This window comes from Camelus dromedarius, chromosome 4 (assembly GCF_036321535.1).
Source record: "Camelus dromedarius isolate mCamDro1 chromosome 4, mCamDro1.pat, whole genome shotgun sequence".
In the NCBI taxonomy this organism is placed as follows: Eukaryota; Metazoa; Chordata; class Mammalia; order Artiodactyla; family Camelidae; genus Camelus; species Camelus dromedarius.
The window spans coordinates 90,524,706-90,550,975 of NC_087439.1; the positions used below are offsets into that span (position 1 = coordinate 90,524,706).

The 26,270-nt window shown below is 38.5% G+C and overlaps 1 protein-coding gene across 2 annotated transcripts in view; it reads left to right on the forward strand.

Moving 5' to 3' along the window:
- CAB39 (calcium binding protein 39) overlaps positions 1-26,270 on the forward strand; it is an 85,531-nt gene that overhangs the window by 41,029 nt on the left and 18,232 nt on the right. For both annotated transcript variants that reach the window (XM_031452370.2, XM_064485255.1), the window contains exons 3-4: positions 20,394-20,558; positions 22,654-22,772. In XM_031452370.2, the coding sequence (XP_031308230.1) occupies positions 20,394-20,558; positions 22,654-22,772 (284 nt within the window). The remainder of the gene's footprint in view (positions 1-20,393; positions 20,559-22,653; positions 22,773-26,270) is intronic.

The window sequence follows — 26,270 nt, forward strand, 5'->3', positions numbered from 1 at the left end:
AGCAGCAAGATGATAGACTTAAATGTACCATATTAATAATAACATTAAGTATAAATGTCTGAAAACCCCGATTAAAAGGCAGAGATTGTCCTGTTGGATGAAAAAGTCCTCTAACTGTATGTGCTTACACGAAATATACTTTAAAGACAGTGACACAATTAGGTTACAATTGTGGATGTCTCTGTTGTATTCTTGATCTCAGAGGTAAATGACTCAGCCTTTCACCACAGTGTATAAGGATGGAGAAAGACCATTTTAATTAACACTTGTCAGAAGAAAACTGGAGTGGTCTATTAATATCAGACAAGAATAGATTTCAGAGCAAAGAATATTATCATGGATAAAGTCATTTCATGATAAAATAGGGGTCAGTTAATCCAAGGGACATAACAGTCCTAAATGTTTATGTACCTAATAACAGCTTTAAAAAAAAAGTGAAATAAAACAAAGCAAAAACTGGTAAAACTAGAAGATGAAACAGTCAAATCCACAAATACAATTGGAGATTTTAGTTCCTCAATCCCAATGGTTGATAGAAGAAGTAGGCAGAAAATCAGCAAGTAAAAGGCTAAACATATGTAACATGTCTGTGACTACAGTGGAATTAAATTAGATATCAGTAACAGAAAGAGCCTTAGAAAAATTCCAGAATATTTGGAAACTACGTATCATACTTTTAAATATCTCATGGATTGAAGAAGTTAGGAAGTTATTTGAGTGGAATAAAAATGAAAACACAACATATTAGAGTTAATGAGATGTTACCAAAACATTACTCATAGAAATTTATAACACTAAATTCATACTTAGTGCTATAAAGGTCTCAGCTTCTACCTTAAGAAAATAGAAAAAGAAGAGCAAATTAAACACAAAGTAAGGAGAAAAGAAACAAATAACAATTAAGGCAGAAATTAGTTAAAAGAAAACCAGAGAAAACAATGAAACCAAAACTGATTCTTTGAGAAGAGGAGTAAAATTGATCAACTCTAGGTAAGACTGATCAGGAGAAAAGACAGATTACCAATATCTGGAATGAGAGAGTTGACAGCACTACAGATTCTACAGATAGTAAAAGGGTTATAAGGGAATATTATGAACAACTTTATGCCAATAAATGTGACAACTTAGATGAGAAGGGCAAATTCCTTGAAAGACACAAATTCTTTCAAATAGATACAGTACCTTAATAGCACTGTATCTATTAAAGTAATGCAAAATTTAGTTAATATCTTCCCACAAAGAAAAATCTAGGCACAGATGGTTTCAGTAGAGATTTCTACCAAACATTTAAGGAAGATATAACACAATTTCTTCACAGACTTTTCTAGAAAATTTAAGAGGAGGGAATAGTTCTTAACTCATTCTGTGAAGCCAGGATTATCCTAATACCCAAATCAAAGACATTATAAGAAAACTATAGACTAGTGTCCCTCGTGAACATAGATATAAAAATTCTAAAGCAAATTTAAGCATTCCTGATTAAAACTCTGCAAAACTAGAAACAGAAGAGAATTTCCTCAACCTAGTAAAGGACATCTACAAAAGCTGTACAGGGAGCCTTATACACAATGGTGAAAGGCTGAGTCCTTTACCTCTGAGATCAAGAAGAAAACGGGGGCGTCCACTTTCACCTCTTCTATTCAGCTTTGTGCTTGGAGTTGTAGCCTGTGCAGACGGGCAAGGGAAAAAAAAAGGCATGGGATGAAAGAAGTGGAACTGTCTTTGTGAATGACATGATCATCTACTCAGAAGATCTACAAAAAAGCTAGTAGAGCTAATGTATGAGTTTAGCAAGCTTATAGGTTACAACAATATACAAAGGGCCAATAGGAGTGGAAAAACAAAATTCAAATTTTAAAATGTTAAATATAATATTAAATAAAATATTAAATAAAAAACATGAAACATGTAGAAGTAATCTGACAAAAGAAATGAAAGACCTGTACACTAAAAACTACAAAATACTGTGAAGAGATGAAAGACCTAAGTAAGAGAGAGGCACCTTGCTCATGGGTTGAAGACTCAATATTGTTAAAATGTCAGTTCTCCCCAGATGATTTATAGATTCATTGCAATCCCAGCAGGCTTTTTAATAGAAATTGACAGACTGGTTCTAAAATGAGTATGGAAATACAAAAGACCTAGAATAAAACAACTTGGAACAAAAAAACTGGAGAGTTCACACCTTCTGATTTCAAGAATAGTAAAGCTACAGTAATCAAAACAGTGTGATATTGACATAAAGATAGACAAATAGATCAATGGAACAGAATAGAGAATCCAGAAATAAACCTACACATATATGGAAAATTTTTGACAGAGGTGCAAATGCAATTCAGTGGAGAGAGAACAGTAGTTCCAACAATTCATGCTGGAACAGTTTGATTGCCACACATGCAAAAAACATGTTGGACCCATACCTCATGCCATATATAAAAGTTAATTCAAAATGGATCACTAACTAAATGTAAAACCTAAAATTATAAAAACTTCTAGAAGAAAATGAGATAATCTTTGTGACCTTGGGCTAGGCAAAGAATTCTTAGATATGATACCAAAAGCCTACTCTATAAAAGAAAAAAATTGGAATTTGTCGACACTAAAATTTCAGCTCTTCAGAAAATACTGTTGAAGGATGAAAAGACAAGTCACAGACTGAGAAAATCCTTTCAAAGCATTTATTTGACAGCAGATTGCATCCAGAGTACATAAAGAACTCTCAAAACTTAATAAGAAAACAATCCAATAAAAAATGGATTAAATACACACTTCACCAAAGAAGATACACAGATTTCAGACAAGCACTTGAAAAGATGTTAATCTTAGGAAATTGCAAAGTAAACTGTGATGAAATACCACTACACACCTATCAAAGTGGCTAAAATTGAAAATACTGCTATACCAAATGTTGGTGATTATGCAGAGCAGTAGGAACTGCTGGTGGGAATATAAGATAATACAACTATTTTGGAAAACAGTTTGGTGGTTTCTTAAAAAGCTAAACTTACATCTAGCCATTTCACTCCTAGGTATTTACTCAAGAAAACAAGAAATACATGTCCATACAAAGACTTGTGCATAAATACTTATAGCAGCTTTATTGTAATAGTCCAAAACAGGAAATAGCCCAGATAGGTGAATAAGCCAGTTGTGGTACATCCATAGAATAGAATACTACGCAGCAATAAAAAGGAATGAACAATTGCTGTACACAACAACGTAAATGAATCTCAAAATAATTGTTGAGTGAAAGAAGCCAGACTATTAAGAATACATAGTGTATGATTCTATTTATACAAAACTCTGTGACTAGCCATAATGACAGAAAGTACATCTGCGGTTGCTTTGGGGTTGGCAGGGGTATATGTGGAGGGTTAGAGTGGAGTTAGTGGAGGGAGGGGACTACAGAGGAATCATGGTGGTGATAGATGTCACTGTCTTGAGGGTTACATGAGTGTGTACCGAAGTCCAGAATGATCAAATTATACATTTTAAACGTGTGCTTTGTTGTATGTCAATCATAATTCAGTAAAGAGAGTTAGAAAATTTTATCCATGTACCAACTGAGATATATAGGTGGCTTAGAAACCACAGATGTTTGCCCTGAGACTAGATTGTGTAATAAAGCTCCCCCAAAAAACTATTGAAAGCCTAGGTTGCAGTATTTAAATTCAGAGTGATCATCTTCTGCTCTGTGTAGACAAGTACACTCCTGGGGATGTAGAGAAACTACGTCTTAGGGGGAGTGACCAGGTTGGCACAGAAGAACAGTTTCCTTAAGAAACAGTTGAATGAACTGGAGATGTGAAGTAGAGAAAGAATAAGATTTGAGCCCTCAAGCATAGTAAACTGTTTTTAGGGGATCATCTAATATTAGATCAGGGGAAGGTTCCAGACAGTGACAGAAGACAGAATTAAGACCTGTGAGTGGAGGTAAAACGAGTCCAACTTCATCTTGATATTAGGAAAAATAATAAGTGGAATTTGGCTTCCTTGGGAGATAACAAGTTTCCTGTCTCTGGATATGTATTGGTGTGGACTAGGGGACCACCTAAGTCTTGTAGAAGGAATTCAAGCTTTGTATGATTGGCACATCCTTACATTGATACAACACCGTAGTTTACGAGTTGCCTTTGTAGAGAACAGGCCTCCCATCTTGTTTTGAGGTGGAATAGTTATTATCCTCATGATCCACATGAAGAAAGCTGTGGTTCCCTAAGACACCCCTTATGTTAGAGTCAGAGGTGGTAGTCACTCCTAGCTCTGCAAACCCATGTAAAATCTTGTCTGTTTCTGCTTTTTTCATTATACCCATGGGCATTTTCTCATTCATTTCTTGTGATCTTATAGACGAAAATGATAAATATAACATTTCAGTGTTTCTTTCTTTGTAGCATGTGGTATTTTTCCGTGTTCTATATGGTACACAGTTGCCATATTAAGAATTGTGTATAATACAGATAGATTACTCCCTTAGGAACTATGCCATACCTTTTAAAGAGAATTTGAAAACTACTTTCCTTATACCTTTAGCAAAACCCTTTATTTTTAAGTAACCAGGCCATGAGAGTGGGGTGCAGTGGAATTTGTTTTTCCGTTGCTAACAGTCACACAGATCTGGTATAAATGACTATTTACACACTCTTTGCCCACTGCGTGCTATATAAAAGAAGGTATGGCTGCCTCGCTCAGCTTATACTTGGTTCCCTTCATCGCTGTGAATGCATGTGTTCACAGCATTGAATAGCTATATTCACTCATTTCACAAGAGGAGTAAGTTTGCTGGCATACTTAAAAGGGGGGAAGGGAGTAGCCTTTTCATAGCATAGCCATTTAGCAGTGACTCATGGTTACTAAACTTGTTTAGAGTAATCTTTGACACCAGAAGGTTATTAATAGGGTTTTCTTAGTCCATGATCTTTTAGCTTAGAATACTCAGACATTTTCTTTAGTAGAGAGGCACATATGTGTGTAGGATTTTTTTTAATGTAGAAATTGATATGATAATAGGATTGGTCTCATTATTGAATATTTGGCACCAGCAGTATTTGTCAGTTTACTTTAGGTTCCATCTCACATCCTTTATCTTAATTTATTTTAAAAACTTACTTTTTTCTATGAGATCATCTAATAAATCCCTTTTAAAGAATGAACTGACATTTAAAACAGTAAATATAGATTGGTATATATTTAGAGGACTCTTATCTAAAATGATTCTTTTGCTAAAGAGTGGATGTAAAGAAACTGAAAAAAAAAGAAAAATACAAGACAAAATAATAAATGATTTAAATCCCCTCCCCCTCAAAAAAATCTAGGTCCTTTGAGGCATTTCTCAATAATAAGAACTAATTACATGTAAACTATAATAAACTCAGTTATGTAAACTAATAGTGAACAGAAGCATGGAAAATTCTGCTTAATAGATCATTTCAAAATTGTTTCTAAAAAGGATGACTTTATAAACAGTGATTCCCATCTGAATTATGTTTCCTTATGCCAGGTTCCATACTCACAGTAGTTGACAGGACAGTTTTTTTGGCAAAAGATGACAGTGGAAGTAATTACTGTCATCACTTCTATTCTTATCTTTTGCAAAAGATTTCCAGCTTGATTGAATCCACAGACATTTTAGTACCGTTGTGTATGTGGGCAGATAGATGGGCACATGGATCAAATTTTATCCCTATTCTTAAGGAGTTTTTAATCTAATCGGGAACAGATATGTAAACAATACAGTACAGAGATACTTGGGGGTATGAGTGAAATTTTGTGGGAATGAAGAGGATAAAGCAGTTATTATCTTTGTCAGAGACAGGCACAAAGATAGCAGTAGGTGAGATTTGAACTGGTTTTGAGGTGTTTGGCAGGCAAAGAGTGAGAGGAAACACTGAAACAGCCTGAAGTGTGGCGTGTTCAGAAAATAGTGGAGTTTAGGTGACTTTATGGGGTGATGGAAGAGAGTGGTTAAGAAGTGAGGCTAGAAATGTAGATTGTGGGAGATTGAAAAGGGCCTTATATACAACATAGATAGACTGGGGGAGCTGAAGAAATCTATTGTTGTTTTGCTTTGTTTAAAAATCCTTATTTTAAAATAATTTTTAATTCATAGGAAGTTGCAAAAAAGTATACAGGGAGATCCCATTTACCTTTCACCCAGTGTCCCCTAATAGTAACATCTCACTAAACTATATACAGTATCAAGACCTGGAAATTGACATTGGTGCAGTCCACAGGCCTATTCCCAATTCCCCAGTTGTATAATTCTGTGAGTGTATGTGTGTAGCTCTAAGCATTTTTATCACACATATAACCACTACCACAGTCAAAATACAGAGCTGTTCCCTAGCCACAAGGCCCCCTTTTGCAGTGCCTTCATAGCCACACCCATCTCCTCTTCCCCATCCCTAACTTGCTGGCAACAACTGATCTGTTCTCCCAATCTGTCATTTTGTTATTTTAAGAATGTTTTATAAATAGAATTATATGGTATGTAACCTTTTGAAATAAGCTTTTTTTTTTTTACTCAGCTTAATTCCCTCCCTCCTACTTGCATGAGATCCATGCAAGTAGTGATTATCAGTAATTCCTCTTAATTGCTGAGTAGCATTCCATTCTGTGAATGTACCATAGGTGTACATAGGGTGAATGTTTACCCTTTCACCTATTGAAGGACATCTAGACTGTTTCTAGTTTTTGACTAATACAAATAAAGCTACTATGAACATTTTCATACAAGTTTTGTGTGAATATAAGTTTTCTCCTTCCTCTGGGATAAATGCCCAAGAATGCAGTTCTTGGGTCATATGGTAAGTGCATATTTAGTTTTATAAGAAACCATCAACCTCTTTTGCAAGTTGCTGTAACATTTTACATTTCCACTAACAACGTCTCAAAGTCAGAGATGGGGTGAGATTGAAAGTGTTGGAGAGATGGACGTAATGGCAGAGGGTTAACTTGGTAAGAGGACTTTGATGACAAGGAAAGCTTAAGGGTAAGGTGGAGATGCAGGGTATGAGACTAGATTTCTCAGGGAGAATTGAGAGGATTTGATGGTTGTCTGCAGTTAACCACAGGTTCACATATCCTTTGGTCTATCATTCTACCCACCACATTTTTTCCAGAGCATGAGTCAATAAACTGTGACCTGGGTCAGTCCATTACCTAGTTATTTAAATAAAGTTTTATTGCAACACAGCCATACCCATTCACTGACACTTGATCTATGGCTGCTTTCCTGCTGCAGAGGCAGAGTTGAGTAGTTGTAACAGAGATCATACGACCCACCAAAAGATCACTACCTATTATCTAAAGAAACTTGATACTTTTTTTTAAAGGGCATGATAGTTTATTTTTTTAAAATGTACCACTCTGATCATAATGACCAGCATATGTATTATGATGGCTTTTCTCTTGGGTATTAACATTACAGTATATTTGTATACTGAAATGTTTCAGTAGGATCAAGAACGTTAGAGAAATAAAGATCTTAGATGAAAATGAACACTGATAATTCTGGTGTCCTACCCCACAGAATTAATATTTAAACCCCTTATGAATCAGTGACATTATAATGTTATATAATTATGAAAAAAGAAAATTTTCTTTTAAACAGGAGGCATGGACTTATACTTCTTTGTTCTTTAATCTTTAGTTTTTATAATTTAAGTTATGTCCACCCTGGCCAAAGCACAGTCATGTAAGATACTTCAGATAATTTCCATGCTACCATCACACAAGTTTAATGATTTTCTTTAAAAAAAAAAACAAAAAAAACTGTCAAAAAAGTAGGCAAATAAAACTGATTTTTTAAATCATTTGAAAAGCATAGTGCTTATTTGTCCAGTAGACTCGAACTTAAATGCTATAATTGTAATTTCCAACCTTCTGCAATAAAATTAACATTTATACCTGATAGATACTTTTGATGAGATAGATTTTAGTAGGAATTCTTATTTAGGTTAGAAATCAAGGCAGGTAGGTGCAGGGAGAGTGTGTGTTTTGTGTTTGTTTGTTTGTTTGTTTTTTGTTTTATTTTCATTTTTTGAGGAGTAGGGTGGTAGTTAGGTTTATTTATTTATTTCTTAATGGAGGCACTGGGGATTGAACCCAGGACCTCGTGCATGCTAAGCAGGCACTCTACCACTGAGCTATACCTTCCCCGCTATGTTTGTGTTTGTTTTACTTTTAAATTTAATGTTCCACATATGTGTAAAGGGTGCCCTGGAGAAGCAGGTAGAACCATGCTTTCAGGTGCTCTTTCTCCCTTCATCCACTTTTTCAGCTTTACTTGATCCTTGTTTGTATATTGGGATTCTACACAAGATCTTTATTTTGAAAAATGGTGACAGCAGGTTTAGGGAGCATGATATCGGTGACCCCAAAAGCATTTAAAAACCATTGATTTAGATGAGCTATGTCATCTCTTTCAACACTTAAGATATTGAGATTCCATACTTGAGTTACCACTTCAGACTTAACACATTCAACTCAAAATTCATTTTCTCTGCCCCAGAAGTGGTCTCTCTCTTCCTGACTGACTGGTTTAATTTTGCCTTTATATTCCTGGCTCAAAACTTTAGGGTTATCAGATTCTTTCTTTACTTCAGCATCTGTTTGCCAAAGTCCTGTACACTTAAAATCATTTGGTGAGGGGAGAGGAGGCTGAAATTTGCAGCTTCTCCCTCTTTCCCTTTTTATAAGCGCTCCATAGGTAATGTGGGTGTGTGGGTACATGTGTGTGCAAGAGCTCTAGTCTTCCTTCATTGAGCCTAGTCTTAACTGATTTCTATAATTACATTTATCTGTATGAAATAATGTATTTTAGTTGATGTTCATTCCAAAAATTCAACAGAGTATGTAAGGAAAAATAAAGCTCATCCTGATTACACTGCCCCACGAGTGAGTGCTGTTAAGATGATAGGATATCCTCACCAATTCTCATTCATATTCTGACTCTCTCTCTCTTTCTGGGGCAGATAAGATACTGCACACAAAACCATGCTATTTTAGAACCTCATTTGTGTTTTAATTTTAATGTTAACATCTTTGCTTATCAGTATAGATCTACTTAATTGTCCTTAAAGCTTGCCATGATCTCACATTTTATGGGCACACCATGATTTAACCAGCTCAGTGGGATAACTTTTACTTTTAAGCCTTTGCTCTTGTAAATGACACTGCTTATACTTACATCTTTGTGTAATTAGCTATTTCCCCCAAGGTAAATTCCCTGTAAGTACAATGGGTGATTCAGAGGGATTGCACCTTTTAAAAAAGCTTTTTGATAATATTTTGCTAAAATACTACTAGCCCATCTTCTAGAAGTCTTTGCCTCTGATAGGAGGAGGGAAATCTCTTATCATTTTAAGTTAATATTATTATAAAGTAGAATATCTTCTTTTAAGGTTATTAGCCTTTTAATTTCTGAATTAAGCCTCATCTATACTTTAACCATGTTGCTGTAAGTGTGCTTTATATATTAATAAGCTAGGCTTCACAAGTAACTTTAGCTATTAAAAAAAAGTAGTTGGGCCTTGTTGGGTCTAGAGGAGGAGTGGGTAATAAGGGCTTTGAGCCCTTAGAGACATGATCTGGAAGAACTTGTGGGTGAGTGAGTACCTCCTCTGGTCTTCTAAAATTGTATTTTTGCATCTGTGTTTTGTATCTGAGTGGTTGCTGCTGCTGATGGTAAAATAGTACAGGGACAGGTATACTGTGGGAACGTTGGGCTTAAGGGAAGAGATTTAACATGAAACCTGAATTGGTGGGTGTCTTGAAATAGGCCATTTGTACTGTTTGACTTTTTTCCACCTCGTATTTTTTGATGAGGAAACAGGAAGTCTTACAGTCTTAGTTCTAACTGGAGAAGTTATTATGGGCACTACCCTGAAAATTTTGGAGTAGTTACTTGTCTGCTCACTCTGGGAGGGAAAGAAGTATAATTCTGGTACTGTTACTCGTAAGGCAAGTAGTAGTTGTGTACTTTGGAACATTTGTTACTGCTTAAGTAGATCCTGTACCTTAAATTGTTTAATTTAAAAATATTTTTTAAGATACTAATTAGAAGTAAAGTTGTTTGTGGAGGATTAATATGCCTGCCTCCCCCCCACCCCGCCCCCCGCCGGTAGTTAGGGGCGGCACTTCTTAACCCAGAGCCTTGACTCTGAGAAACTGCCCAGCCTCAGACTCTTTCCTCTGTGGCTTTGCTCGGCTGCGTGTCCCAAACTCCCACAGTATGGCTACTTAGTAGAATCACACAGGTCAAACTACTTCTCAAAAGCTGCAAGAAAACTACCAAGAATTAAAATTCTATGCCTCTCACCGAGACGAGTCGGCAGTGAGCTAGTGAGGCAGGGTCCGCGTCATTTTCCAGTCAAAGGAGTGGGCTTCTCACCCAACAGAGTGGCTGTTCTCTCACGTTTCTCTCACGACCATGTATTTATAAAACAGTTGACCATGTTAGTAGTCTGTACCCATGAAGCATAATAGAGACTCACTGGCCACACAAGCGTGGCGTCTGTGTCTCAGAACCCCGGGTTCTGCTGACGAGATGTTCCCGGCAGTTCAGTCAGGTGACAGAATCATGAAGTCAGATCATGTGCAAATCACCGTCTCAGACACTGGCGGCAGGAGGGTGTAAAGACGCGTAAGCAGGCCCTTCCCAAAGCTCTCGAATGTATGGTAGGGAAATGAAAGGTAGGGATGAGAAGAAACAGCACTGCAAGGCCAGGACTGAGACCTGTATCAACTGCTGTGGCATCAGGAGGAGAACAGGGGAGGGGGGGAATGGGCTGTGAGAGGGAAGGGGAGCAGTTTGAGCATTCAGTCTCTCAGGGTTGCTTGAGCAGAGACAAAGCTTCCAGGGCAAAAGAGTGAGAATAGGTGATGTGGTCAAAGAGAATTGGGAGAACCCTTATTTGGGATTGAGATCTTCAGAAATGGAATGGATCCCAGCAGGCATTGAGCCCAGCAACCTTCCATGAGGCCACACTATTGACAGAATTGCAAGGGGGGACTTGATTCAAGGCCGGCCCCCTCCATGTGTAGGCCCTTTCTCCAGCACACGTACATAGAGCCATCAGCTGGGGAACTAAGGAGGGGTGCCTCTTACCTGTGAAGTAAAAGCAAAATACGAAGATTGAAGAGCTTTTTAGATTGATAAAAACGATTGCAAGAAGAGTGGTCTTCACCCAGCTTCCTCAAATGTTAACATTTTATGTAGCCACAGTACAACAATCAAATCAGAAAACTAATGTTGATATAGTACTATTAAGTAATCCACAACCTTTTTCAAATTTCTGCAGTTGTCCTGCTTATGTCCTTTTTCTGGACCAGGATCCAATTCAGGATCACACGTCGCATTTAGCTATAACGTCTTAGTCTCCTATCGTCCGGAACAATTTCTCAATCTGTCTTTGACTTTAGTCACCTTGACACTTTTGGAAAATACTGTCCAGTTATTTTGTAGAATCTTCCTTAATTTGAGTTTGGCTGATGTTTCCTCATGATTCAATGCAAGTGATACCTTTTTGGCAAGAAACCCACAGAAGTGATGCTGTGCCCTTTGTGGCATGTCCTTTCTAGAGGCACATGCGGTCAGTCGTCTTGTTACTGTTCAGGTTTGGTCACATGGTTAAGGGCTGTCTCCATATTAAAGTGCTGTTTTTCCTTTTGTCTTTGACAAGTCTCTTAGGGGAGTGGGCATCTTTGTTTAAAAGTCCCCCAAGTGATTCTGCTGTGTCTGCAGGGTTGAGACAGAGGATGGCAGGGATACACAAGATGGATCAAGGAAGTTGAAGATGTTTTCATTAGAAAGTCTTATCTCAGTATGGAAGGAGTGAAGCTAAATGTTCAGATACGTAGACTGGAAAGAGAGCTAAAGCCTCTTGAGGAAAGTGAAGCAACTGTTTAAAATATTTGCTGCTGGGAGTAACTGGTTAAAAACCAATCCAGCTGAAAGGAATGTTTCTGGAGGGAGTGAAGGCAATTGAACAGGATGAATTTTAGTGAACCAAGTGTGCACAAGTTCCATCACCTTCTCTGCAATGCTCAGAACCCTGGGCGCTGAAGTAGAGAAGATTTTCAGTAAAGGCCATCCAGCGTTGCGTAGGGGAGTGAGAGACCTGGAGCCACAGGCACGGGCAGCCCTGAAACATACAGTCTTCCCAGACAGGTAGCACGGTCATTACGGAGCCCAGCGGATTAGGTATCATGATGATCTCAGCAGCTTGACGTGGGTACAGTGTGTGAGGAGCTGTAAGTGTGAATAGCTTACTGAGTAGGTGTGAGGAGACAAACTGGAAGGTGGCAGATAAGGAGGATGTGGTCAGGGAGGCAGAGAACATATTGATATAATGCAGGCTGGCCAGAGATGGGGAACTGGGCAGGGTCACTACTATGAATGCTGATGTAGAGAACCAGGTGAAATCTAAATAAGAATTATGGCCAAGTTATTTGCTCTGTATGTGGCATCTTCATTCAGTAAATTCTTCATCGCCTTTTCTGGTGAAACACATAAATTCTTAAGCTTTTCTGATCACCTTTTAGTAATAGTTGGTCATATTACTTATTTTTTAAGCTCTTTTTTAATCAACGTGTGGTTGATATATTGGGGAACAGAAATCACACAAATAGTTGAAATATGCGTTAAATTAGAAGTCATCAATTGAAATATGAACTTGATCACTCTCATTTATCAGGACTGTTAATAAACAATAAAGTTGATGAAGTTTAGTTTTTCTTTTATATCATGCTGCCGATTATCCTGTGAAGATGGTAACTAACCTTGGTAGTACCCAGGTATTTGGAAGTTTCTTGTCCCCAGTGCCATTCTCTATTTCAGAGTAGTTCGAGTCAACCTTTTATCTGTTAAGCTCTATTCCAAACTAGCTTTTTATTTGGCATCATTTGTGGCGCTGTTTTTTAAGTGCCTATTTACATGGTTGGTAGACCTATTTACATATGTGACCTATATACTTAGTTATTTGTTAGAAATCTTAAAAGTTTAGGGTTGTGTGGGGAAGAGTGAAAAGGGGGAAACGAAAGTAGAAATAGGAAGATAAACCAGTTGTTACCAACATACTGAACACTTTCATCTATTTATCTCATTCCCTATGGTATTTTGCTCTTTAAAAAAATTAAAATATGAATTGTAAAACATTCAGACAGCTCTAAAGTACGGCAAATGAAAAGTGAAAGTATTCTTTTTACCCCTTGCCATAGGCAGACTGTACTCAGTTTGGTGTGTATTCTTCCAGACTGTTTTCTCTGAGAAAACGAGGAGTTAGGTTCCTTGCTCGCCATTGTAACTCTACCAAGTAGATTCCCTTAACTTTTCTCGGTGAGATGTTGCAGGGTGTCCTTCCTTCCAGCCCCTGTATCTGCACTACTTTTTAAGAAGGAATTCCTTGACTTTATGGTGTGATAATGTCACATTTCCCTCCATCCCATGTTCCTCTGGATTTTATACTGATGTTCAGTCATTTCATGAAGCATGTACAGAGCACCTGCAAGCACTGGGCTCCTGATGGAGCAGAAGGAAACAGACATTAATTAGAAATCGTAAGGAAAAGCAGAATTATATGCAGCTCTGAGAAACACTGAAGAAGGACCAGGTGGTAGGAGAATGTATGATAGAATTTACTTAGAAAGACTTCTCTGAGGAAGTGATCGTTGAGCTGAGCAATGAAGGGAGAGTGGGAGTTGGCCAGGAAGTGGGGCAGGATGTGAGCACAAAGAACGTTGCAGGCATAGGAAACCACGTATGCAAGGACCCTGACAGGAGACCAGTGTGACCAGAGCACTGGTGTATAGATAGTGGGGGGAGGAATTGCACTGGAAGGTAAGTCAGAGAGGTAGGTCAGACGATTCAGGGTTTTACAGGCCATGTTAAAAGGAAATTTTCTCCATCCTAAGAGCAATAGGTAATTAAAGCATTTGAAACACAAAAATGTAAGCATTTTAAGACAAAGCCTTTTAAGTTTTGAGCACAAATGTTAATCATATTTCTGTTATGAAAAGATTGGTCTAGTTGTTATGTGGAGAATGGACTGTAGGGGATTCAAGGAAACCAGTCGGTAGTCTACTCAGTAGTCCAGACAAGAGTTACGGAGACTCTGACTTGGATGGTGATGGTGGGGGGATAAATAGATGGATATGGGGGACTTGATGATGAAGTAGATATTGGGGCAGTGTGAGGAAGATGGAAGAGGATTAATCCTAAGTTTCTGAGATGTTAAGAGCATCAGCAGTGGTATCACTCCCAGAAATATGGGACAAGGGACGAATACCAGGCATCAGGCAAGGTCATGAGTTCTGTTTTAGGTGCGTTAGGTCTGAGGTCCCTTGAAGCATCCAAGTAGAGACATTTTGAGTAGGCTGTTTAATATACTAGTAAGAGAACTGGATTAAAGATAGGAATCTGCGAGGCATCTGCATTTAAGGGTTAATTAAAGATGTGGGTGCGGATGAGATCACTTAGGGAGAGATGACAGAATGAGAAGAGGGCCTTGTGCTCTGCCTTGAGGAATTCCCAGTGTCTAAATGGCCCAGTCAAGGAGGATGAGCTGAAAAGGAGACTTAGAAGGAGCAACCAGCGAGACAGGAAGAAAAAAATTAGAGTTTTGGTAAGTCACAGAGGACAGGGAGGATCAGTTTTAAAAGAAGGATGTAATCAACAACTTCAAATGCTGCCAAGAGCACACATGTAATGAAGACTGAAAATTGTGTTTAATGGCAGGCAGGTCATTGGTAACTGTCTTAAAGTTATAAAGTACTAGTCATAGAAGGCACATGGGATTGAGGTGGAGAGTGAACTGGAAAGATATGTGGGCTATAAAACACAGGTAGGTGTTTTGAGAGGTTTAATTATGGGTAGGCAGTAGCTGGGAGTGGGTTATGCAGTCAAAGGAGAGCTTATGTAATTTTGTTAATGAAAATCTTGATCATATTTAAAATTGAGTTTGAGGGGAATCAAGTAAGAGGGGAGCTGACTATATGAGAAGGAGATAACAGATGGGATGAGATCCTGAGAAAGCAAGGAGGTGAGTGGAATCCAGAGCGAGGAGGGTTAATATAGGTCGAGGGGTATAATGGTTAGCAGATGAGGGAATTCCATTGGTATTTTCCTCCACACTCATGATGTAGGTGACAGTGTCGTCTTCTGAAAGGCAAGAAGAGAGCTTTACGTGTGAAACCAGGATGTCTTTAATCTCAGAAGTCCCTTAAGTAGCTTTCTGTTTCCTTGCTTCTCTCCTCTGTTTTTCAAAAACAGCTTTATTGCAATATAGCTTGCACATCATACAATTCACCCACCCAAAGTGTACCATTCAGTGGTTTTCAGTTTATTCACAGATAATGTGCAACCACAACCATGGTCAATTTTAGAAATTTCATCACCTCAGAAACAAACCCCATGCCTTAAAATACACCCCCACTTCTTACTCATCTTTTACTATCAGAAAGCATAGAGTATGGTCTGAATTCAGATTCAAAATCCTATCATGATTTCAAAGCAGAGTATAAAACTCAGGCACATGAAGGGTTGTTAAAAGCCCCCAAGCTTTGATCTAGTCAAAGAAGCAAAGGGGGCTGAGGTCTACTACATAGGGTCACTGAATAAAATCCACAGATAATACTCAGAAAACCTACTAATTGCCAGATTCTGCCCTGTCAAAGAGAATCGTCTTAAGAATAAAGACTAATACAAAGAAATTGAAAAGGCAACACATGTAATTAGATTATAAAAGAACATTTACTGCTAATAAGTGATTTTTATCACCTGGCTCAGAAAAAGTACATGCTGAGATACTTAAGATTTATATATGGGATGATGACAAACTGCTGTCAGAAATCTAAGGCATTAACAGAATAGAGTAGTAACAGCAGACTGGAAAAGGTAAAGATTCTGCTTAATATTGATACTGAATAAGGTTTCATGATGGGATTAGGAGGAGGATAATTTATAAGCATTTAGAAAAGAAAGCAGTAGTCAGTAGAAACCAGCAAAGACTAAGTAAAGAAGTCATACCAAATAACTTCATTTCATGTCCTCTTATTCAGGAAATATGGAGGAAATAGTATATTCATATTTTAATCAGAGTAGTTAGCAAAAAGCCTTTTGAATGTGATTTGGAAATAAGTATAGATATAAGTGGCTGAGCAACCACACCCAAAAGATTATTAGCCGATTGTTGCTGAAAAGAGTGTGATGATTCAAAGGCTCCATTCATAGCTACTTCCTTTTCAGCATTTTGGTTAGGGATTGAGGCATGGGAGACATACCTACCTATCAGATTTTCAGTTAATACAAATGAGAGCTATAGCTGGCATACTGGATGTCCTTCAGAATTCAGAAATACTTCCACAATGTTGAATGATGGGCTGTTAATGAGATTAAGTTAAATAGCGAGAAGTATTAAAGCCATCATTGCAGTGTTACTCAAAGATCTGGCTTTGAATGAATTATATGATATAACTGCAGAAATTCTTCATGGCGGTCCTGAGCTACAATGACATTTGCAGCGTTTGCAGGAAAGTGGCTGTCTGGTGTCTTCTGCATCATTCCATCTGGATAGAGTTGAAATGTTAGTCCTGCCTTTAATAAGGAGGACAGTTAAAGAAGCTGAGCGGAGGTTTTTGGAGAAGACTATTTGGGGAAGACAGACAAGCTGTTTTCAGTGAGGAGCCTTTATGTGGAGGAGACGTTAGGAGACTGGCTTATCTGCAGTGCAGGCCCAGGACCAGCAGACACTATGGTGAGGCAATGTTTGTCTCACTATAACATTTTCTAACAGTTGTCTGATTCTAAAATCTGTTCATACTCATTACTGGACACTGGAAATATTTAAAGTGAAGCAATGTGACCATTTGGTAAGAGGATTATGAGGTTGTAAAAGGGAACACCGTGGACCTAGATGATTCTTTAGGTAGCATTAAGCATTGCTGTCCTCTGACTCTGTGTTAAGTAATCTCCCTGAGGTATATTTCTGGTCATAAATACTTCTGTTTATTTAGCTTTTTATAGCCTTCATATTTTTCGTATACATTTAATAACCTGCTTTTTCTGTGTATTGGCTGTAACTGTTTTGTTTTATAGTGGTTCTTTTAAGATTTACAGTATATGCATTTAACTTTTAGTTTGTCTTCAAGAAATAGATACTGCTTCACATAGAAAAACCTTACAACACTAACCTCCCTTTGAGTTACTGTTGCCACATATTCTTGGTCTACATATGTCATAACCCCAGAATACAGTTACTTAAACAGCCAATTATTTTTAAATACTAGGAAAATCTTTTATATTTATTTGCATTACTATCTCCAGTGTTCTTCCTTCTTTTCTGTATATACAGGTTCTCACCTTGAATCTCCTGCGTATAGGACTTCCTTAAACATTTCCTATAGCACAGGTCTGCTAGTGACAAAATCTTCCAGCTTTTCTATGTCTCAAAAACTCTTATTTCATCTTCACTTTTGAATGATATTTTTACAGTGGGTTATAGGATTCTACAATGACAGTTTAGTTTTGTTTTTCCCCAGAACTTTAATGATGTTCTTCTACTGTCTTTTGACTTGCATCATTTCTGTCAAGAAGGCTGTTGTCATTTTTTGATTCTTTGTAATGTTTTTTTTTCCCTCTAGTTGCCATAAGTTTTTCTCTTCATTGAACTTAAGCAATTTGATTTTTCCATGCCTTGACATAGTTTTCTCCCTGTTTCTTGTGCTTAGAATTTTTTTTAAACTTCTTGCCTCCATGGGATTACAGTTTCCATCAAATTTGGAAATTTTTCAGTTGTTATGTCTTCATATGTTTTGTCTGCCTTCCCCCTCCTTTGGGGACTGTAGTTACACATATGTTAGACTACAGTTACACATGCATCAGACTGCTTCCAGTATCCTGATGTGCTCTTCCCCCCCTTGTGTGTTTCATTTTGGATAGCTTTTGCTGCTCTGTCTTCATATTTACTAACCGTTTCTTCCATAATGTCTAATCTGTTAATCCCATCCAGTGTCATTTTTGTTTCAGACCCTGTAGTTTTTATTTTTTTTATTGAAGTAGAGTTGTTTACAGTGTTTCAGGTGTACAACAAAGTGATTCAGTTGTACATATACGTATCTATTACTTTTCAGATTCTTTTCCATTATAGGTTATTACAAGGTATGGAATATGGTTCCCTGTCCTTAGATCCTTGTTTATCTATTTTATATATAGTAGTATCTGTTAATCCCAAATTCCTAATTTATCCCTCCACCCCCGCCTTTAGTAACCATTAGTTTCTTTCTATGTCTTTGAGTCTATTTCTGTTTTGTAAATAAGTTCATCTGTATCATTTTTTTCAGATTCCACATATAAGTGATATCATATGATATTTATCTTTCCCTGTCTGACACTTCCTTCATTTAGTATGATAATCTCTAGGTCCATCCATGTTGCTGCAAATGGCATTATTTCATTCATTTTTATGGCTGAGTAATATTCCATTGTGTGTATATGTGTGTGTGTGTGTGTGTGTGTGTGTGTATACACACCACATCTTTTTTATCCATTCATCTGTTGATGAACATTTAGGTTGTTTCCATGTCTTAGCTGTTGTAAATAGTGCTTCTGTTGAACACTGGGGTGCATGTATCTTTTTGAATTAGTTTTTTTCAGATACATGCCCAGGAGTGGGATTGCTGGATCATATGGTAACTCTATTTTTTAGTTTTTTAAGGAACGTCCATATTATTCTCCATAGTGGCTGCACCAATTTACATTCCCACCAAGAGTGTGGGAGGGTTCCCTTTCTCCATACCCTCTCCAGCATTTATTATTTGTAGACTTTTCAATGATGGACGTTTTGACTGGTGTGAGGTGATACTGTAATTTTTGTTTTTAAGTGTTTGATTTTGGTCTTTTTTTTTTTTTTTTATGTCTTCCTTACCTTTACTTAACATGCTCATTTTTTGCCCTGAATATATTGACAGTAGTTATGGTAACTTTCAATGTCCTTATTTAATTTCTACCGTCTGTGTCACTTTGCAGGGCTATTTCTATTGATTGGTTCTTCTCCCCCTTAATGGTTGTGTTTTCCAGTTTCAATTCTTTCTAGGCTTGCTTTTCATTGTTTGGCAGGACTAGAGCAGAAATTAGTCCAGGACTAATTTTTTATAACAGCAGAGACAAAGCCCTTTGAGAGCTCTGCTTGCTGCCTGTGAATATGAGGTTTTCCATCAGGTTGATGTGAGCCTTGTGTGAGCTCCATGGCTCTGTTCCCCGGCCTGGGGTGCTTTCCTTGTATGCATGTGCTTATCAGTACTCAGCTGGAGAAGCAAGTGCGTCTTTGCAGGTCTCTAACACCCGTTCAGTGCCTCTCTCTGCTTTCTGGTACTTTGCACTGCGGAACTAACACGTCTCCTCGGCCTCCGTAGATGCCGAGCTCGGTCTCCTCATGAGGAGATTGCCTGTTCTGCCTGTCTTTCCCTTCCTGTGATATGGCCTAGAGATTCTGTCTGGGTAATGAGCCAGGGCAGTTGTGAGGTTCACTTCATTTGTTTCCCTTCTCTCAGGGCTCGCTGTCCCGTGCTGCCTGAAGTTTCATGTTTAAAATTCATTGTTTCATATATTTTCTCCAATTTTTGGCCCTTTTCATGGGGAAAGGTAAATCTGACCCTTGTTCTTCATCTTGGCCAGAAGTAGGAACCTTTTAGTGTCTTTTTATTTATTGCTAATATTTTAGCTTTCCATTCAAGGCCTCTTTCTGCTTCATTTCTGCCATTACTCCCTTATTCCCTCCACACCTTTTCTCTGACAGGCCCTGTGCTGCTTCCTCTACCTCAGCCCAGTCCCTGTCAGTCCTTTCCCCCAGTCTCCTCCCCAGCGGGTCCTTGCTTGTCAGTGTCTCCCAGTTCTCAGGGTCAGCTCACATGCCTCTTCCACGTTGTTTCTCTCTCAGGGGAGGCAGAATTGAACCTTTACTCCCTGCTTCTACTATAACAACGTTGTTTTCAGAATTCAGGTGTGCAGGTTGTGAATCTGGCAGCCTTCTCTGTTGAGCGCGTATGTCAGTCCCTACATGGGCGCATGCGCGCGCGCACGTGCGCGCGCGCTGCGCGCGCACACACACACACACACACACACACTCTCTCTCTCTCTCTCTCTCTCTCTCTCTCTCTCTCTCTCTCTCTCTCTCTCTCTCTCTCTCTCTCTCTCTTTCTCTCTCTCTCTCTCACTCACTCACTCACTCACTCACTTTCACTCAGTGTTTGACTCCTGAGGTTAAGGATGGGGCTTTCCCACTCTCTTGTACAAAAATCTGTGGGTACATAATATATGGGGAAGGTATTTAGCAAATGTACGTATGCTGTTTATGTTTGTTTAAATGAATTACTTTTCTCCTCTCCTACAAAATCAGGCTACAGAAGAAGTTTCCAAAAATCTGGTTGCCATGAAAGAAATTCTGTACGGCACAAATGAAAAAGAGCCACAGACAGAAGCAGTGGCACAGCTTGCTCAGGAACTGTATAACAGTGGCCTCCTTAGCACCCTGGTAGCTGACTTACAGCTTATTGACTTTGAGGTAAGAAATCAATTTTTATAGCTCTTTTCCGTGTGTTCTCTCCTTTGAAACTCCTTACGATTCCTGTTGGGCTCTTGGCTCAGGGAAACTGACCTGCAAGCATGCCCAGGCTGTCTGCCTAATTAGCGGGGCCAGGGCAGGAGCTCAAGGGCGTCTCGGGCTTAGGCCAGGTTCCCCCTGCTACCCCCCTGTTTCACTACATTGTATGTGAAGTTTCTTAGGTATTCATTATGCCCTTTCATTTAGGTTGTACTTAATATACAGCTGCTGTTTTACGTAATTCACTGGTCCTTGGCTCTCAAGGAATAAACAGTCTAAAGAAGAATAGACTTTTAGAGTTGTTGAGATAGATGAGATCTTAGAGAACATCTAGTTACGCCTAATTTTTTTAACTTGTTGAGAACTTATTACAGCAGAGATTATAGGTGTTTGTTTGGCACTGCTTTTAAATATTTAAATTAGGGTAACTTAAACTGACAGGAGATTATATACACAATTTTGAATTTCTGGCTTCTGTTGAACATTTGGCAGCACTGGGCGTGTGGTCCTGCACGGCCCCCTCCGCCTGCCACGCGGGAGGCATCCGCACTTGAGTTTGCTACAGGCAGCACAGCTTGCTCTTCTGCCTCAGGGCCTGCTGCACTCGTTTGCATTTCCTGACCAGCCCTGGGAGGCATTTGAGATCCTTTCCCAGGCTTATACAGCCAGATCATACCAGATCTGATGGTTAGATATTCAGTGAATTTAATAGTGAGAAGAATGGTCCTTGATACTGTTCTGAGAAGCGTGTAATGAAGGTTTCTGGCATGGTCATGAGCAGTCTCCTCTTTGACTCTTTGTCATAGGTGTGCTTTGTTTCAAGCCCCAGTGTTTATTGTTCTGAGGGATTGGATATCTATGTAGGTGTTTGAAAAACCAGGGGGGAAAATGACAAACTTATAGACAGATTTAACTTCGGAGAAGGATGGGAAGGTGTGGTTCATAGGCTACTTGAGTATATTACCTGTAGATAATAAAAAAGAATAAAAATGTATTTCTGTCCTTTAGAACAGATAGAACTATGATATTTCCACTTAATAGCTGGTTTCATGTATTTTTAATGGAGTATCAAATTCTAACAACAGTTTTTATTTCTGCTGCAAAGGTGCGAATGCACTGGAACATCTAGTTCCTTCTTTGTCTACCCACCCAGCTCCCCAACCTGTACCCCGAGTTTAAAGTCACTTGGGACTTTAGAGACATGAATTTAAAAGAAATGTGTGCCCTTGAAACTGGTTCTTAGAGATTGCCGTTACTACTCCAGACCTAGCACAGGCCCCAGGGGGATCTCTGGAAAGCCAGCATTTCCCTTACTCCCCAGCATACTTGTCAGCCTCACAGCAGGTGGCTGCTCTGAAACATCTCTTGGAGTCTGCTTCTCTATTTGTTGATTCTTGTGCAGCTTTCATTATAAGATTCACCATATAGCGTTAACATCGCGCTATTTTGTTTAGTAAAATACAGTGGTATAATTCTGATCTTTAAACTATTGCATCATGTGACACTTAGTACCTTCGTTATTAATCCATGTAAAGCTTTTCCCAAGTAGACCTAGTTTAATAGGATATATCTACTTACCATTAAAGCTTAACTTCTTTGAGAATTCTTTCACTTTTCTTATACTAGCAGAGTATAGTTTCTCCTTCTACCACTATAAAAGGAAGCTATCTGTATTGTTTACAGTATGAGCATCCTACTTGAAGCTTCTTGTTCCGTTTGGGTGGGAATCAGACCGCTGAACAATGTAAGCATATAGCAATGTTTTGTTTTTCATATCTGAGTCAGCATGATTCTAAGAGTTAGAAATGGTTCAAATTATATGAAGTAAGATTTCACTTTGTCAACACATTATTCATGTCAAAAATATTTTACTATTAAAAGTTAGAATTTGGAATTATAAAGGAAATAAAATAAGAAACTTTAATGTCTATGAACATTTTAAACTAAGATATTCAGTCACAATTATAAATATGCAGTGCCTTGATTTTAGTTTATTTGGGAGAGTGGATGGGCATTTTGATACTTAGTCAGGTAAATATTTTTGTCTTCCTAATAGGGCAAAAAAGATGTGGCTCAAATTTTCAACAATATTCTCAGAAGACAAATTGGTACAAGAACTCCTACTGTTGAATACATCTGCACCCAGCAGAATATTTTGTTCATGTTATTGAAAGGGTATGTATAATGTAATAAAATTTGCATTTTTGACTTGAAAAATACAAAGGGAAGATGGTCTTGGGCAAAAACAGTATGGTAAATGTGGGAAAGCATTTTCTCTGTAGTTTGAGCAGCTCATTTTTCCATAGATCTTGAACACATTTCTGTCCTTAAAATTCAACCTGTGAGCTAAACTGAATTTGAAAATGCCCATGGGGTTTTAAAGTTAGGTGAATTGTGATGCTTTAAAGTCTCAAATCATGCATGACTGAAGAAAGAGGTAAGTCCTTTGTGGCCTCGTTTCACCACTCTAAGATGTAAAAACCTTAATTATATGAAATACCAGTTAAATCTTACAGTTAAAGACATCTTATTTGGACATATGTGCACACTGTAAGGCAGTAAAGGCTGCCCAGTAAGTGGAGCGTGGACGCTGTATAGCTTAACCTTCTTCAGTCTACAAAGTCATGTTTATGGCATTGTCCCCTTTGCAGTGCACCTGTGTGTGTCCATTCGCTAACCCACTTAATTTGGTAATTCACACTGCATCTTCTTAGAATTACTGTTGGACTAAGCAGGCATTTATCTTTGGGTAGCCTGTCAGTTTCAAAACAAACAAACAAACAAACAAACAAAAACTAAAAAAAATGCCTTACAATTGAAGCTTAAAAAAAATCCTCTCTCTCTTCTCACTGATTGGCAGAGTAGCCTCTTGTTGTTTCACACCGGAGCGGTTGCCAGCTCTGGGTACGGTGTGCACCGGTGTGTGCTGTCAAGTTGACGGGCGAGCGTTTTACTGGCATGACTGTGGGCGTGCATCAGCCTGCTCCCCTGCCCCGAGCTGGGCAGCTTGCCTCACTCTGATTCGTATCTCTGTGGTTTAACACTTCCCCCAAGTTCAGACTTGTTCAGGCAAATCATGAGTCAGTGCGTGTGTTGGATGCCAGCATCCTATTTCCTTCATTCTAGTTCTAACTATCTATGTTGCTTCTTCAGATGTTGCCATACAGAATTTTTGGCATCTAATTTTTTTGTTGTCTCAATCTAGCACTGCATGTGTAAGCATGTAGTGAGTAGCCTGACATTTTGGTGTTCTTAGAGCAGCTTCCAGATGTCTTTGTGTATTTTTAAAGCCAATATTCCTTTTTCCATAGAAAGCAGTGGTTATTAAAATCTATAAATTAGTTAACTCTGCCTGTGTTTTCACTTTAGAATAGTAAGGGGTATGATACGAAAAACATTGTTAAATATCATATAAAGTCAGACTTTTGAGATACAATGTAAAGAAAGGTTTAAGACTCTCCACTGAGCTGGCCAGAGCAGAAACCTCGGCTTAGGGAGGTGAGAAGCATGGGGAAGCCCTTGGTGTTGGGATCCAACAGAACCCCTCCCCCCACCCTTTTTAGTTTTTAATGTGGAAAATATACATAAAACTGGAGGGAATAATACAAGAAACCCTTCTCTCCTGTCACCCAGCTTCAGCAGTTACTAACATTTTGTCATTCTTGTTTCGTCTATTCCTTGCCTCCTGTTTTCCTCACACACATCACTCCAGTGTGCAGCACTAGTACATAATACATAAAGGATTGTTTAACATAATTATAATATCATTTTTAAAACCTCACATCTTATACCCAGTCAGTGCTCAGATTTCCTTCATTTTCACCAAAAATGTCATTTTTCAGTTACTTTGTTTAAATCAGTTTTCAAGCAACTTCACAAACTGAATTCGGCTGCTGTGACTCTTAAGTGTCTTTTAATCTGTAATAATTCCTGCCCTCTTCTTTTAACACCATTTATTTGTTGAAGCAACTGGGTTATTTATTTTGTAGAAAAATCATATATTTTAGATTTACACCCTGTGGTTTCATGTATCATGTTTCTCTAGCCTCTGTTCTTTTTAACTGGTGATCAGGTCTAGAGGTTTGATTAGATTCGGCTTCAGTTTTGAAGAATTCTTCACGAATGGGGCTGTGTACTTCTTACTGGGTAACACTAGTTGTCCTTCTTCGGGTCATGTTTAGACTGGTCAGTGGGTGCACGTGTTGTCCGTCTAATCTGTCTCTCATGAAGTTCTCCATCAACCCTTCACCTAAACGTTTTCAGTACCCACTGAGGATCACTGCCTAGATTGAGAATGGCGATTTCCTAATTCTGTTATTCATTCTCCATATAGTAAATGTGTTTCGTTCCTCATCAGTGACTGCTGTAGGAAAAACAGAATAGATGCTTGATTTTTTTCACTTGAATTATCATTTTTTTAGTATAAACAGTTGGTACCCTAGCTACTTCCTTAGATGAGCAATGAGTATATTACTGTTTGAAGCATCATTATAAACTCAAGTTTTAGGGGGTTTTAAAATATATTTGATGTGTTTCAATCCATTACAGTCATTATGACCAAATTTTTATGTCCAAATTGCCCTGTCTTGGGCTATCGGGAGCTCCTTCAGATTGGCTCCTGTGTCTTTTTGGCAAAACCTCATTAGGCTTTGATAGCTTCCTTGCTGTCTGGTCCCTTGCTCATTTTGTGCAGGTTCCTGCATGAGACCCAGAAACAGCCATTTCTTCCAGGAGTCTTGTGAGCTACCTTTTTAAGATTTTTCTGCTTTTGTTGATTAATTAGTTTGAACTACTTTCATGCAATGTGATTATCCACCCAGGCTAGAAGTTCTTTGATGTTAGACATTTTGGGGGGTTATGCTGCCAGTATTAGCGTGCATTTGAAAATGATCTTGTTGCTAGTGTTAGTCTGCATCTGTGGGCAGTAGGTTTTTTCACTGGCGATTTAAATGTTAATGTGCTCTCCACTCTAGTGCTAACAGGTTGTGCAGCATAACTGTTTGCCTTGTACTCATTGGTTTGTGGTTTAATCATTCAAGATAAGCTTGACAAATTGCCATCAAAGCCTGCCCTACTTGTTGTACGAAAGTATCTTACCCTCGTCTCTCTAGTCTCCTGCCTGTTACAGATCAGCTGAAATGAATTGTGCGATCAGCCATTTTGTGAGCAGACATTCTCGTCACCTAAGAGCCAGTCAGCATTCCAGCTGCCGTGCCGCAGGTGACACAAAGGAATGTCGTTTTGATCTGGTTGAGGGTCTGTGATGAACATTTGTACAACAAAAGGATACTACTACTAGATACCCGTTCTATTGGATTTCAGGGGATAAAACGTGGGTTTAGGCAGTAAGGCAAGAGTTGATAACAGAGTAGGACTTAGGCTTGAGATTCCAGATAGTTTAGAATATGCATAGACCGAAAAAAGGGAGTAAGTACCGGGGTGAGAATGAGCACGGTGATCAGCAACAGCAGGGAGATAATCAGGATGTGCCCTGGCCCAGCGGTGCCTCTCAGAGGAAAGGTACCTCCTGCAGGGAAGCCTGCACGTCATAGCCCAGAATTTTGTCCATTTGATTAGCAAGAAGGAATCATTTTAAGGCCCTGAGCTGGAAAGGCTATTGATATACTTGTACGTTGGGTAGATCTGTTTAGATACAGCTTGAACAAAGATGCT